At 52.4% G+C, this 14,900-nt stretch overlaps 6 protein-coding genes across 6 annotated transcripts; 2 read left to right on the top strand and 4 right to left on the bottom strand.

The window, feature by feature from the left end:
- Positions 1–256: 256 nt before the first annotated feature.
- On the bottom strand, positions 257–1,435 carry QC763_302330 (uncharacterized protein; the record flags this gene model as incomplete). Its single annotated transcript, XM_062910679.1, has 1 exon — positions 257–1,435. The coding sequence occupies one exon, from the start codon at positions 1,433–1,435 to the stop codon at positions 257–259; it is 1,179 nt and encodes a 392-aa protein (XP_062766628.1).
- A 467-nt stretch (positions 1,436–1,902) lies between these two features.
- On the top strand, positions 1,903–3,107 carry RPC31 (DNA-directed RNA polymerase III subunit C31; the record flags this gene model as incomplete). Its single annotated transcript, XM_062910680.1, has 2 exons — positions 1,903–2,052; positions 2,132–3,107. 2 exons carry the CDS (start codon positions 1,903–1,905, stop codon positions 2,831–2,833), a joined length of 852 nt encoding a protein of 283 aa, XP_062766629.1. The 3' UTR covers positions 2,834–3,107.
- A 202-nt stretch (positions 3,108–3,309) lies between these two features.
- NUP49 (Nucleoporin nup49/NSP49 (Nuclear pore protein nup49/NSP49)) lies at positions 3,310–5,243 on the bottom strand. Its single transcript, XM_062910681.1, has 3 exons — positions 4,818–5,243; positions 4,193–4,720; positions 3,310–4,133 (listed from the first exon to the last, which is right to left on the bottom strand). Exons 1-3 carry the CDS (start codon positions 4,880–4,882, stop codon positions 3,323–3,325), a joined length of 1,404 nt encoding a protein of 467 aa, XP_062766630.1. The 5' UTR covers positions 4,883–5,243; the 3' UTR covers positions 3,310–3,322.
- Positions 4,843–6,601, top strand: FIP1 (Cleavage polyadenylation factor subunit fip1). The gene is made up of 3 exons (XM_062910682.1): positions 4,843–5,507; positions 5,564–5,616; positions 5,669–6,601. Exons 1-3 carry the CDS (start codon positions 5,295–5,297, stop codon positions 6,402–6,404), a joined length of 1,002 nt encoding a protein of 333 aa, XP_062766631.1. The 5' UTR covers positions 4,843–5,294; the 3' UTR covers positions 6,405–6,601.
- Positions 6,602–8,266: 1,665 nt separating this feature from the next.
- QC763_0049320 (uncharacterized protein) lies at positions 8,267–9,029 on the bottom strand (the record flags this gene model as incomplete). The annotated part of the gene is made up of 4 exons (XM_062905739.1): positions 8,267–8,320; positions 8,367–8,524; positions 8,586–8,697; positions 9,009–9,029. The coding sequence occupies 4 exons, from the start codon at positions 9,027–9,029 to the stop codon at positions 8,267–8,269; spliced, it is 345 nt and encodes a 114-aa protein (XP_062766632.1).
- An 820-nt stretch (positions 9,030–9,849) lies between these two features.
- QC763_0049330 (uncharacterized protein) lies at positions 9,850–13,210 on the bottom strand (the record flags this gene model as incomplete). Its single annotated transcript, XM_062905740.1, has 6 exons — positions 9,850–10,335; positions 10,394–10,629; positions 10,726–10,756; positions 10,917–11,747; positions 11,813–12,901; positions 12,953–13,210. 6 exons carry the CDS (start codon positions 13,208–13,210, stop codon positions 9,850–9,852), a joined length of 2,931 nt encoding a protein of 976 aa, XP_062766633.1.
- Positions 13,211–14,900: the final 1,690 nt, after the last annotated feature.

The following is a 14,900-nucleotide window of genomic DNA, read 5'->3' on the forward strand; positions in this document are numbered from 1 at the left end:
ACGTTTCATTCCTTTTATTTTATTTTTGGCTTTCTTTTTTTTTCTAGCATAGGATGTGTGTGTATTACATATATTTTACTTGCCGTTTCACATTAAAGTTTAGCGGTTAAGCTTTCTGTAGCACCAAAATCTTTTCTTGTTTCTTTTCTGCATCGTACATATTTTGTTATTGTAGCACAAAAGCAGCTGGCATTGTACATAAGAGTCAAGACTCTATTTGTGGCCTGCTTAAATACCATCACCAAGAAGCAATATATCAACGCAACGGCACCTCCGCAACCGGAGGCATAACCACCCTCAACCACGCCCTCAAGTCATCCGCCTCCTCCGCCACCGTCCGATCCGGCAACGTGTCCAGCGCGCCCCTGAGCATATCATCATGCAGCACCGCATCCCTCAGCAAACCCTTGACAATCGCCTCCTTGACAGCCGAATACTCGGTTATCCGCATCAAACTGACAAACGCCTCGAAAAAGTCCACCAGGTTGAGGTGCATCAGCGCGTCCCTCTTGTCAACCATCCTCAACGCTGCGTACTGCAGCAACCCCTCTCCTTGTTGGGGAGGGTTAATGGCCGCGTTTTCATTTCTTATTGCGCCGTTCATTTCCGTGTCGGAGTCATCATCCGTTAGATGGCCATTGGTGAGGTGGATGGGTGTTGGGGCCAGGATGTTAGATGAAGCGATGGCGTCAATGTTCAAGGCTGCCAAGCGGGGTAGGATACGGAGGGTCCTCCCTTGGGCGAGGGAGAGCTGGGAGGTGTTGTTTGCTGTTCCTGGATGGCGGCCTGAGATGAGGTCGAGGAGGAGGTTGTAGGTGGATGGTTGGTGGAAGATGAGTTTCCAGAGTTCACCCTTGCCGGGGACGCGGCGGAGGACGAGTTCGTGATGAGAAGGGGTGGTTCCGGTGGTGATTGCTGGGGGTGGTGGGGGTGGTGGACGGGGGCAGTCGATGTCTAGGAGGTCTCCTATGACTTTGGAGGCTTTTTGGCCGACTTCTACTTTTGGGGAGGAGAGCCAGGCTGTGAGGAGGGAGGTGACGAGGGAGGGCATGACGGAGAGGATGGCGGCATCAGTGGGGGTTTTGGCGGCTTTGTGGAGGATGGTCAGGCCTAGGAGTTGGGCTGCTGGGGCGGGGGAGGTGAGGGCTTGGTTGAGGGAGTCTTCGGAGGCGAGCTGGAGGACTTGGGTGAAGGATATAGGGCGGAGGAGCTTGATGGTCAGGGAGACGATCACGGCTGGGTCGTCGTTGTATTGTTGGAGGATTTGAGTGAGCTTGGGGAGGAGTGAGGGGATGAGAGGCGGGATGTTGGAGTCTGTGAGCTGAAGCTCAACATCATCGAAGAGCTTGGGGATGATGGCGAGGTTTGGATCTTGAATAAGGTCGTCAAGATGGTTGTTGAGCTCGTCGAGCCCAGAGATGGGGACGTTATCCATTGTGATGGGTGTGTGAACTTGCGGGTGAAGAGAGTGATTATTGCTGAGCTGTGAGAGACAAAATGAGGCTATGAGACGACAAGGTGGTGATGATCAAGGCAGCACTTATGATGACCAAGCTGAATGGAGGGGTCCAGGCCTTCTGGTATTGAAGGTGCGGGGGGGGCGCTGGGATATTCCATGCAGGGGTCATATTTTAGTGGATATCGGGTGGTACCTGACACCCACCCAGGTGTCTTGGCGAGGCCTGCAGCTTGCTGATGCCCCGCAGGAACTTTTTTGAAGCTCAATGTCGGCGCTGGACATGCGACCGACTCACTCACTCACTCACTCGGCCAACCCATTCATCAACCCAACAATACCCATTAATTCGCTTATTATACAGCCTCAGATAACAGCAGCGATTAACAGACCGAAACCACACTTTTAAACCACCCCAAAGCCACTCTCACAACACCAATACCAACATGTTCAGAGGTGGGCGAGGAGGTCGTGGCCGTGGCCGCGGCGGTCCCATGATGGGCAACAGGCGCGAGATCGCACAAAACAGCGTTCCATGGGCCATTGACCCCAAAGACGGCATCTTCATCGACGGAAAACCCAGTGATACCTACCCAGTATGTTCCACACCTCGTCCCTTCTCACCTGGATGGTGTGTCATCCAAAGAAAAAAACTAACCTTGTAACCCCCTCCAGGTCTGGAACGTCCCAAAACCACCAACCCTCACCAAAAAAGAAGAGAAACAGCTCGATTACTTCCTCATCTTCCGCGAGCAAGCCCACGACAGCCCTCTCTACACAGAGCCCCCTCCGCGATCAAAAGACTCGCGGAAGCGCGCCTACGGCCAGGCCCAAATCAACTCCCGCTACGCCGACGAGAGCAAAGCGACGATAGACCCCTTCACAGCCATCGAGACGTACAGCAAGCGGTTCGAGCGCAAGAAGCGCACCCTCCCTGATTTCAGCAACCTCCCTTTTGCCAAGGAGTTCTTCCCAACCGAGCTACACGCGACATTGGACGGTCTTGACGATCCGAATGCCGATAGAAAGAGACGCAGGACAGGGCCCAAGAAGTTGGCCGTGTCCAACATTACGAGCTACGGTGCGGGGGATTTGGATGAGGATGGTGACGAGGTCAATGGGGAGCCGGACTTCCGTAAGGCTCTGGAGCTGCTCGATAATGTCGAGAAGCTGGATGGAGAGGATGCGTTCTTGTCGGGCGAGGAGGATGAATGGGGTAATGAAGATGAGGATAATGAGGATGCGGCGGATGCCGAGGCTGCGGATCAGTACGAGGACGAGTCGGAAGATGATTACAACGCGGAGCAGTACTTTGAGAATGACGATGATGATTATGGGGATGACGGGGGTGATGATGGTGGCGAGGGTGTGTTTTAGGCTGGAGGTTTGTGGGGGAGTCTGGGATAAGGGAGGGGGGACTGGTTTGTTGGTTCTAGGGCGAATGGGAACATTAGGAGTAGGTCATGGTTATCAAAATTATACCCGGGTCTTATTTCACAGTTTTGAGTCGATGCATTTGTGATGCGGAGGAGATATCAGAGGAGATATCATGAAAATCTCTGCCATCTTCATCTCATATATCACTACTAATGGAACAAAATCGCGGTTTCGTGTTTGATACAGCAAATTGATGACAACACAGTCAGATGACCTAACCACCTTGTGGACGTGTTGGCACTCCAGACTGTCTCCTCCTCCTTGTACATCCACAACTCACATACACCCTTTTCAGGCAACAAAAGCTTTTTTGTCTTTGTACAAGAATATCGCTTTCCCCAAACAGAGTATCTCAACCAATAAACCACCGTGACGCCTGCCCCCTTCCCTATGCTCTTACAACCCTCCCCCCTGCTAAAAACTCCAGATCTAACTCCCATGCCCCATGAAATCCTTGAGCTGCAGCTCCGTAATCCCCTCCTTCAACCCCCCAACCTTGCCAGCCACCTTGAGAATGCCCTCCTCGAATTCCCTAAGAACCGCCGCCAGCTCGAGCACATTCTCATCCACCCCGTTCTGCCCAGGGCGGTTCCCAGCCGCGGCCCTCTGCAGCGCCTCCATCATGTTGCCCTGCACGCCGTGAAGATGAACCTCGATCTCGCCCAGGTTCTTCTCAAACCTATTCATCATCGTGTCCATCTCATCCGCCGTCTTGCTGAAGAACGTGATCAAATCCGAGTTACTCTCCGCATTGGCGTCGCCCGCTCCGGTAGTTCCCCCCTTTGACCACAGCCCCGTCTGATGGTACTGGACCGGAAGCTTGAGGTTGTCGATAGCCTTAAAGGACAGCCTCGCGTTGTCGGCGTCGGTCTTGATCAGCTCGTGGAGCTGGTTGATGGCGTCAATGTCGCTTTCTAGGGCGCGGTGGGCGCCCTCGGACTTGCGGCTGACGAAGCTGACGTCGGTGGGGATGGCAGAGAGAAGTTCGCCGTGGGAGGGCAAGAAAGCTTCCACGGCTTCGTAATCCCGGATGCATTTCTGGATCCTATCATCAATGTCGGCGATTTCTTTCTGGAGGGTTTCTTGGAGGTCGTTGAAGCGGGTGGTGGAGCGGATGTTGGACAGGTCGATGCGGACGCCTGGGACGACGGATTGCTTGGCTGTCTGGCCCATGGTGAGGCCGGGGACCTGTTGCTGGGCTGGTTGTTGCATCGTTGACTGGCCGAGGCTGCCGCCGCCGCTGAGGGGAGATGTGTTAGTACATCTTCATGACCGAGGCGTAGGTTGGGGAGGACTTACAAAAGTGAGGTGGCTGCGGGAGCATCTGGCTTGGTTCCAAACATACTGGTACCTGTGGTGGTAGATGTGCCTCCAAAAAGGCCTCCTTGCTGCTGCTGAGGTTGCTGTGGTGTCGCGCCAAAGAGACCACCAGATTGCTGAGGCTGGGTCTGCTGCGTCGTCGCTCCTCCAAACAGGCTCATGGTCTGAGGCTGTTGCGCAGTCGTCGCGGTGCCACCGCCAAAGAGACCACCACTTTGTTGCTGCTGTTGAGGTTGAGCTGGCTGTGTTGTGCCTAGCTTGTTCCCGAATAGACCTCCGGTCTGAGCCTGTGGTGTTGTCGTTGTTTGACCAAGAAGACCTCCACTCTGCTGAGGCTGCGAAGTTGCTGTCGTGCCGAACAGGGAGCCGGTTGGCTGCTGTGCTTGAGTCGTCGCCGTGCTGGTACCGCCAAAAAGAGATGTCCCTTGCTGGGCGGGCTGGGTCGTGGTTGTTGATCCAAAAAGTCCACCGCCTGCCGCGGGAGTTTGCTGTGTCGTGCCGCTGCCGCTATGTAGGAACGAGTCAGTCCATCTGCATGTCTCGGCCGGGCAGCAATGCGCCCTGCAGTATGTAGTCGCAAACAAAGGAAGGGACGGGAACCTACAAAAGATTGGCGCCGCCCGTGTTGATGCTGAGGCCCCCGGGGCCACTAGCTGATCTCCCAAACATGGCGACGACGGTTTCAACGATGGCAGCGATTGGATAATGGCTGGAATGTAGACTGTCGAGTTGGGTGGATTGAACTGCTCAGGAAGGAATGAATGTCGACTCGGTGGGCGTGTGTTTAATGTGTCTTCTGCCCCACGAAAATAGAGAGCTCCAAAGGTCGGGTCGTCGCAAGTTGGTTGACCGTTGCACTGTGCGATTGTTGACCTCTGCCGCCGCGCAGCAACCAAAAAAAAGAAGCTTGGGCCCCGTCGCGCTTGAGCCGCGCCAGAAGCTCCATTCGCGCCTCACCGCCTGCCTAAAAAGGTGTACCTCACCGGCCCATTAGCTAATGCTCCAAACAACCTTCTTTGGTCATCTCTTGTTTTTGCTTCTTTGACAAAACTGCGACTTTGCTGAACACAACCTACCCAACATGTCTTCATCACAGCCCCCCATGGATATCGACGAGGACGAGGACTTTTATGGTGACTCCGATCAGGAGGCCACCCCCGCGACCACCACCACTGCCCAACCTGTTGCGACTGCTGCTGCTCCCCCAGCCGCCCCCAAGAACGACAGCGACTCCGATCTAGAGGAAGGCGAAGAGGAAGACGAAGGCGGCGAGATGGACGAGGACGAGGATAGTGTTTGTACACCTTACATATTCAGTCTCGGCCCCCAATTGCTAACATTTCCTTCCAGGACATCGACATCATCACCGAGAGAAAAGACAACTCCCAGCCCGCCCCTCCACCGTGAGTTCTACCTCCTACCCACCGCTTGCGCCAAAACTGACAATCATCCCAGACAATCCAAATACAGCGAGATCCGAAATATTCCCCAACGATCAACAACCGCCCCCGAAGGCGCCCCCCCAAAACAATCCCCCTCCGTCCCCCGCGAGGAGCCCCGCCAGCAACAACAAACCGAGCTACCCCCGGTGTCAACCTCCAAGATCGATGTCAACGCCATCCCGATCCACAAGCCCACCGGCAAGCCCCTCACACAAGTAAACATTGACGAAGACCTCCCAGATAACGACAAGCCCTGGCGCAAACCGGGCACCGATCTGTCGGATTACTTCAACTACGGCTTTGACGAGTTCACCTGGGCTCTCTATGCCCAGAAGCAGGAGGCCATGCGCGGGGAGTATAACCAGGATGCTATCGCTCAGAACAACACAAAGATGATGGAGGAGATGACCAAAATGATGATGATGGGCGGCATGATGCCTGGTGCTGGTGGGCCAGGCGGACCGGGGATGGGTGTTCCTGGCGGTGGTTCTCAAATGCAAGGGATGGATGGTATGGCACCAGAGATGCAGGCGATGATGCAGCAGATGATGGCGAGTGGGATGGATCCGAGCCAGATGGGCGATATGAGTGGCATGTTCCAGGGTGGGCAGCAACCTGGTGGTCCTGGTGGGCAGCAAGGTCAAGGAGGGTTTGGTCAGGGTGGGTTTGGGGGGAATCAAGGGCAGGGTTATGGATATGACCAGCAGATGGGTGGTGGGAGAGGGAGGGGAAGAAGGGGGAGGTGGTAGATGTGTGTGTGGTGTGAGTATACGATACCCTTAAAGTGGATTACTGGATCAGGATAATGTTATGTCAAGGCAAGGAGTTATATTGGTACACGTTGTTTCTACATTCAGACTGTGACGCATGTTACTATTCGGTGGGACAAGCATTCCGTGGTCTGATGAACCCCTTTACATCTGATCGATCCATCATTTTAGCTCTCGAATTCAGTGATGCTCACCTTAAGCCCATGTCTTTGCACCCACTATGGCAGCTCAGCTTTGTGATCCCGTTTTATGCAACATGGTGTTTTATCACAGTGCCGTTGTTTCTTGGCCCCTAGAGAAGAGAGTTGATGCACAAATGTGCGTCTTCGCTCCCTCGTCTTGGTGGTCCCGCTTTATCCACCCCTGATGGAAGACGTCCTACCTACCCAATAATGGAACGGGCTGAGGATGGCAATTCTGGGGTGGAGGAGGGTGATTAAAGAACTGGGGGTATTGATTTGAATGAGGAAAGGTTGGAAGAAGTGGTGGTGTGAGTCGGGGCTGGCACTGTGGAGAGGTGTGCATGGAGAGAAAAGAAGAAAAAATTAGGAGGAAAATAAGGAAAATAAAAATAGATCAAGAAAGGAACCCTAGGCATATTGATTGAGCTCGTGATTATAATACTTCTGCGGAACCTTCAAGCTGAGACTATTTTGAGAAAAAAAACCACAATTATTCGTGTGAAGCTCGGAATATAAACCTAACCAAGACCCTTGATAAACCTCATTTGCTCACGAATCAGTTTTCCCGAAAAACTCAAGTGCTCGTAGAGCTTTGGAGGGGCATTCGCGTGTTCTATTTGCTCCCTGCTCTCTGCTCATGTAAGTGATGGATCCAGTAGTTGTGCAAGTGGTGTGTTCTGAGCAACTGTATGAGCGGGCGGCGAATCCAGTAAAAGGGGTTTTGAATGGCGACGGTCTGTTCTGGTGTCAGACATACCGTGCCACCAAAGCAGGTCCAAGACGGTCCGCATTCCTCATGCCACATCCTTTGTCCCTGAGATCAGAATACAAAACCACACCCACAAGTCTAGCGAACTGCCCGCTCTCCCATCTCCGTATCTGCACTTTTAGCCTTCCCCCACCTAGCCAAAATCCTCCGCAACCTCCCTTGACGTTTCCCCTTCTGCTTAGTCGACGGTGTTTCTGGCTCTATTCCACTTACTCTCTCACCGCCAGAAAGAGCTAAGGATATAGTCGATCTCCTTCGTAAAGACCTCGTCCTCCGAGACCGCGCCTCAATCGACCACTCTTCTCCATCCTCTCGCTCGCTACCCCCAGCTGAATCAAAATCAAACCAATCCGGATAGTGGCGGTCCGAGTCTGACCCTCGGTGGCTTTTGCGATCTGCCGAGCGAGAGCGAGGTTCGGACCGGAAATGCCCCCTTCGTGGATATTCAAAGGACGAGTCTGTATCGCTTTCCTCCTCAGACATGGACCAGTACGAGCTGCTGACGTCGCTCCTTGGTCGTCGTGGGCGGCGTACTGATCTGTTTGCTTTCTTTCTGCCCATGAGGCAGAGCCCAATGGCCACCAACATTGGTAGTACAATACACATGAAGAGTGTGTTGCCAATACGAGATAGAAAGCGGCGGATCCCAGTCAGAAAGTGGTGGAGCGGGTAGTCAGTGACGTATCTGTCATTCCAACGGCTACCACTGAAAGGACTCCGTCTGCTCCGTTGGAGATACCGTTGCCACTTCCACAGGCGACGAAGCCCTGGGATATGGGTGTGGAAGGTGAATGTGCCAAATAGTTTGGCGTAACCGGGATCGTTGCTGCCGGCAGAGTACCTAAGCGGTCCAAACCAATTCAACCATCCCCCATGTTGGACAGGTTTGTTCAAAGAGGCAGTCTTTCCTCGGGACTTTGGCGGTGGAAATTGATGATCAACAACTGTGGTTTCCTTGTCTGAGTCGTAATCGCCGGTACGTAGTATAACCCCAGTTTGACCGTCGACACCAGGAGCCTTGTTACCACCGCCTTGTGCGTCCTTCTTTTTTACAAGGCGACGATATGCCTTCCGAACAGCGTCAGACAGGTCGTTCACGTAAACCGCTATGCTGACTAATGGTGTGAAAATGGAAGCAGAGATGCCAACTGTGACATGGTCCAATGTTAGCACTCAGCGATTTGTAGACGACAGTTTTTGCGAGCTTACACAGATAACCGCAAACTTGACCGAGCGGCCACGAGGTTTCTTCTGAGGCCTCATCTTTGGGGAAGATATCGACGTCCAAAGCAAAGAAACTGGCCATAAAAGATAGCGGCAGCTAGGGTTTCCCATGATTAGCATCAAAATACCAGGAACAAAGCGCCGGACAACCTACAAAGATGGCTGTCACAATTGTGAAGAAGAGAATTGTCTGGGCGACTCGTCAGCAAGGACATCATAAGATGGGAACTTGGAACCTCACATTTCCCTGTCTCTGCGTTTCTTCCGACCCTTCACGTGAAAATCGCGCCTCCCAGCCGTTCGCGTGTTTCTGTTTCAAGTCAAGAAGACTTTCCAGCTGTCATTGAAGATTAATAACGGCGAAGGCTCTCAGGGCCTTTTTGCGCCAAAACTCACCAAGGATTAGACTTTTTCGGCCACTTCCAACATGTTTGTGACGACTCGGATGTGACCTTGAACAATGCCGAGGGTCCCATACATCAGGTCAGGGTGGGTGAGGAGAGCTTTCTGCTTCTTCGTTTCTGGCTTGTTTACCCGGTCGGACAAGGCCGTCGGTCCCCATTCCTCCTGATCTCGCCTTTTCGCCTCTAGGCTTTTTGTCAGTTGTGGTGGGGGTCCTGCCGCCTGTTGTTCAGATCGTCCTTCCTTCCCCTTCCTCTTTAACTCTCCTTGGCTTGAACTTCGAGCGAGTTCTCCACCGTTGGAACATTCACCACCTTGTATTGAACTGTCGGTTGGGAGAGTTCCAGTGGCCTGTTGATGGCACAGGACCTCTTGGAAGTGAACATGCCTAGGTGGCACATCTGACCCAACCTTCGAGGTATCGTTTACTACCGGCCCCTGCCCAAAGGCTCGAAGCAATTCCCTTACTAAACCTTCAATTTCATGGTTCCGCAGCGGCTTATCGGCGTCATCTTCCCCGTCGCTTTCGTCATCTCTCCCTTTCTTAGGGTAGAGTAGCAAAAGACTCTGAAGCACCGTCTCCTGTTGTGACAAAATAGTCTTGATAATGGTTAGCTCATCCTGGATGTCCATAATCTCAATGAGAAGCTTTGTCTCCTCGTCAAGGCGTAAGAGGGACTCGATCTCTTTCTTCTTCTTTTTCGGACTGAGGTTTCCCTTCTCTAATCGAGTGGTAATTCGACGAAACTCGTCAAAAAGGAGGTTCTGCTTCTCAGACACACTGTTGATGGAACCTCTGAAGCAATCCTCAAAACGAAACCCCGCAGGCCCCTTCCGCTTGCAAAAGTCAAGGCTTGTTCTGAGAATCAGGTGGAGCAGGTGTTCGGCCGAGCGGATGAGTGGTCTTTCTTTGTTGCCTGTCCTTGGCCTTGTCGCATGCCTTTGTGTCCTTGGCCCATTTATAAGCAACCTGACTCTTGTCTCTTGTCTCAGTCGAGCTTAGCATGTAATAAGAAAACTGATCCAGCGTGCGGCGACAATGCACAGGCTTGGGCGAGCGTAAGTAGCCGTCTAACAGAAGCGATTGATTGCTAACAGGCACGGCATTCCGAAGCAGTTTGGCAGCATCCTTGAACGGGCTACTGGGCGTGGAATAACATGAAGAAGAGACTTGGCTTCTTCTCTTAGCATGCCTTGAAGGCGAAGACTTGGATGCTGCAGCCTCTGAAATTACTTTATCTTGCTGTGAGGTTTTCAATTCACCGGAAGCATTCGAGATGGCGTCGCTGAGATACTTGCGGTACCGGTGACATTCGAAGCCGAAAATGGGTAGCTACCGAGGGTCAGCATGTCTGTTTCTCGCCCAAGACTCGATGGTCCACCAGACTTACAAAAATCACGATGGCATCAGACTCCTTTGACTCGGACACACTAGATTGGCTAGACCCCAATTTGTCAACAGCGGCAACATCTCCAGGACCCAAGGTAAGCGTAATTCCACTTTCTGATGAGCTTCCTCGTCGGACTGCGTTCGGTCTTTCAGTGGACTGCGTCTCTTCAGGGAGTCCATGGGAATGTTTATATCTCTTGGCTTGCGGCATCATGTAACGATCGATCACAGGAGAACCTGGAGTTGTCAGTAAGAGACTTCATGGTACACGTTTGGACAGCCATGACCGAGGGTGCGGGACTTTGAGAGCACTCTGTACAAGAAAAAACTGACCTTGATGGCGCTGACCACCCATGGAACCGTCCTGGATACCTGAACTAATCAATAGGTCCTAGTGAGAATAAGCCAACTGGTTGATCAACGCACAGGCTATGGAAAAACAGGTACGTACATGGACCCATTGCTCCTAGTAGGTATGACAGTCAGCGTTTCTGCGACTTGGAATGTTGTGCAGGGACACTTACATTATTGGCAGGTAAATGCACCCAGCGACACAATGCCTTCTCTCTCGCTAGGCTGTCTGGCCGCGACATGTCCAGCGTACGGGTTACCCCGAGATCCCCGCTGTAGATTACGTCTGTCACAGTTGCAAAGTCCCAATTGAACTTTTCAGACCACTTTGACCCACGGCGTTTCGTTTGCATGAATATCTCCAACAGGAACATGTCAAAGACATCGCATGCCGAGGCCTGTGTCGAGCCAGGCTCGGGATTGGTGACTTTCTCCAACACGTGATTCATCGTTAACGAATTCCCTACGATCAAGTTTTTCCTCAACCGCTTGATCCATGCATTCTCAAGTCCAGTTGCGTAGTGCCAGGGGGAGTTGCCGAGAATATCCTTGTCATCCACTTGCAAGCCCGTGTTAGCCTTCACAAGTAGCTTGATTATCTGGGTGAAGACGGCCTTCTTGGCGTCTTTTTCCTGGACTGCTTGGCGAATGGCCGTCGTCAGAGGGGATCTCCCGTTGTTGTCCTTTTCTGTAAGCGACGCCTTGCCTTTGTAGACAAGATTCCTGACAGCGCTTGAATTGCCTGCTTCCACCGCGAGGTGTAGCGGGGTCAACCCTTTTTGGTCTTTGAGATTGACCGGAAATCGTTCTTTGGAAAGATCTGGAAGACGCGCTCGCAGTACTGTGGATTGTGCGGTGCAGTGCTTGACGAGAATAGATCGCTTAATAATCTCGACCAGAGACTTGAAGTCCTCATCCTCATTACCGTCGAACCTGTTAAGCCGGTGGGATGTTCTGCATCTTCTCTCTAGCAACATCACTGACGGGTGTTTGGGGACAATTGTCTTGTCGGTAGGTAGTTAGTAAGCGTGGTAATAATTGAAGTGAGCTCTGGTAAGGCACTACTGACCCTGTCACCCTCTTTCACTGGGAGGTAGTGCCATGCTAGGCAAATCTGATTTGCCGAGACGGTGCTTGAGAATGTGTTCCACAGATAAGAACCGTCGATCTTTCTGCTGTCTGAGGCCTTGATCAAGCCCAAATCGCCGTTATCACTGCTTCCAAACCAGTCGTCTGTCCAGGTTCTGTTTGATAATTGGCTACGACTGCGCGGGTACAGCTCGAGATCTGAGGAATTGCTAGGAGAAGGCGCATCTATCAGAAGCACGCCAGCAACTAAGCCGAGATGTATACTTGATTTGGCGTCATCCGTCTCCGCCAGTCGAAGTTTGACGACAGCCCGCTGAGCAATAAGCGCGCCAAACCCAAGGCCTATGAAGACGATAGGCACCTCTGCGAACCCAGTTTCACCCGGAGGTCGCAGTTGTGCGAGACGTTCGAGCAGGTCCGCCGCTTTCTCGTCGAGATATTTGAATGGTCCATTGGAGGCGGTCTCTATGTCAGAGTACGTGTAGCACAGAACTCGGGCACGTTGAATCTCTGCTGGCAGCATGTGGGGGTCGGTCAGCCAGTTGACACGTCTTTCTGTCCCACGATCGGAAGATGGCCTATCTGTCGACGGTTTGTTTGGGACTCCAACATCAGTGACGTTTACCGGCCCTTGGTTCGAAGCATCTGGCTTGCTAACCGGCGCATCTTGTGGTTGCTCATCTTGGTCTCGCGGCGAGATCGGACGTTTGGATATCTGTTGACTTTCCAACCTGGTCTCAGCTTCAGCATCATCAGTACCTCCGATGTCTGTCTCCGGAACCGTTGGGAGCCATGATAAGACGGTTGACTGGACCATTTCATATCTCCCTCGCCGTTGACCAGGCGCAGGACTACCATCACTACCCAGTTTGCGGGCTTCATCAAGGCTTGTCTTGAGAATTGATGTCGTGTTCACCGAGCGCCGGGGGTCGTTCTGGTGTCGCTTGAGCTTCTTACGATGAACCCAGGCCGTTTCCAGTGCTTCGCCAATGCCGTGGATTGCAATGATGTCAACGCACGGCATATAATGGTTGCCTGCCGGGTAGGAGACATGAAGTTCCGAGAACGGCTATAGGCGTTAGTAATGCATTTCGCGTCTGATTTAGTCTCAGTTGCTCACCCTAAGAATACTGGTCACAGCATTCCCGGACTCCTGTGTCTTGTTGATGGCGCTGGGATTGGTTTGGTTTGCCTCTCCCTGAGTGGGTGCACCTGGATCCTGGGGGTTATCAGGAGTCTTTGGTGTTTTCTGCAGATTGAGGCGCTCGCGAATCCTTGCAGGTATGGATTGGTTAGCTGGCAGTGGCCTGGCGTCGTCAACGCTGCCTGGTTCCAAGGGATTCGCGTTTTGCATGGGCCCCTCGCCTGTGGTCGTCATCGTTGGACAGGCGGTTTAACTGAACACCAACAACGCTGCGAAGAAATCAGCTTTCATGCGACTACCATGACCGCTGGATGCCGATTATATGTTCTAATCATGCGCTGAGCCGTTATGGACAGGACCCTGTCCCCATGGAATGAGCAGCAGGCGTTCGTGGCGTTCCATTGACAGCTTGGGGTTCATGAAATGGGCTGAAACGCGATTCAATTGGTCCAAGAAAAACGTCAATGAAACGCATATTGGGAACACTGCATTTGGTGTTGTCGAATTCGGCTATGATGAGCTGAAAACCACGCAAAGGTTCGCAGAGCCTTGCTATCGGAGGGCTTTGATTTGTGTGCGCTTGATGCGGGTGGCATGGCTCAAGGGGTCCCAGCTGCATGTTGCGTCTGCATGTTCGGCATGTTTTTGTGGTACGCTGTCATACTTGTTGCTGGTTCAGGGCAGGAACAGTGAGGCTGGAGGGAAATCGCCCATGCTTTGAATTCGTTGATCATTTGGAAGTCAGCAAAAGTATAATGAGGGAACTCACCTTAAGAGAAAGGCGGCGGGCCGCAATTGAGAATAAGGTTCTCACCCTGGTGGGACACGATATCCCACCCACCACCCTCTTGTTTCCGTTTCTTGATTACGTTATTACGTTGCTCGACCCGAGCTTCTGGGCAGCTGTTCTCTGCACCCCTGCGCAGGTTGTTCCGGGAAAAGGTGCCCTTCGCCTGCATTGATCAAGACATCAATCGATGTTAGCTGGGTTCCATGTTTTTGGGTGACCGATTAAACACAGATTTCAGCTTATGGCCCTCTCTGAGTTCGGATTCGCCGCAAATATCTCCATAATGCCTAGCTTAGTTAGGAGCTCAAACCGAGTAGCATTGGACCAATAAGAAGAATGCATCAGGTATGTATTCACGATGATGGACTTGCCAAACGGAGCAGGCTTACCTGAAGAAGCTCAATCAGCGCTTGCCATCTCTCGGTGAAAGAGTCATAGACCTGGTAGTGCAACCCTCTGTGGGCCTTCAGCACCCCGATCCCACCGCGAGACATCCTGATCAGAGCCAGCTAAAAATCAGTGTCAACATTTCGCCGCCTTGAATGGGACCTCGACGACGGTTCTCTTCTTTTCCTACATACCAAAGTACCATAGGCTGCAAACTCGACTTGGTCCGGATGACGCTCACAGATGCCCTTGCTCGGAAAGATTTCTTCGCCAGGATACAGGCAGCGGTGAAAACTCCCCAGAGAAGCTTCTTCTTCTCCTCCTTCGCTTGGTTCGCGGAAGGGATAGCGGTCCTGTTTGATAACCAATGGAATGACCCAGGCCTTTGGAATCGAACGGGCTGTAGACTCTCAACCCACTTGGCTTGGTAATTCTTCTTGGATTCGGGGTAATCAGCTGCAATGACATCGTAGAGCTGTTTTTTGAGAGCTTACTTTTCGGCATCCGATGTTGCGATATTGTCCTTGTTCCGGTCACCGTTGTAGATGTCGGACGCTTCGATCATGAGAGACCAGAATCGTCCTCGTTCATGATGAAGCCGCCGCGCTCTCGGTCGGTCGGCAAAAGCAATACTCAGAAATCACATCATTTTGAATTCATTGATAGAATACAGCAACCTCTTCCTGCTCCCTCCTATCTATATGTCTCCTGTTTTCGGCTAACTATTGGTAAATACGAGACCCTTAA

The sequence above is a fragment of the Podospora pseudopauciseta genome, chromosome 3, assembly GCF_035222475.1.
Source record: "Podospora pseudopauciseta strain CBS 411.78 chromosome 3, whole genome shotgun sequence".
Taxonomy (NCBI): domain Eukaryota; kingdom Fungi; phylum Ascomycota; class Sordariomycetes; order Sordariales; family Podosporaceae; genus Podospora; species Podospora pseudopauciseta.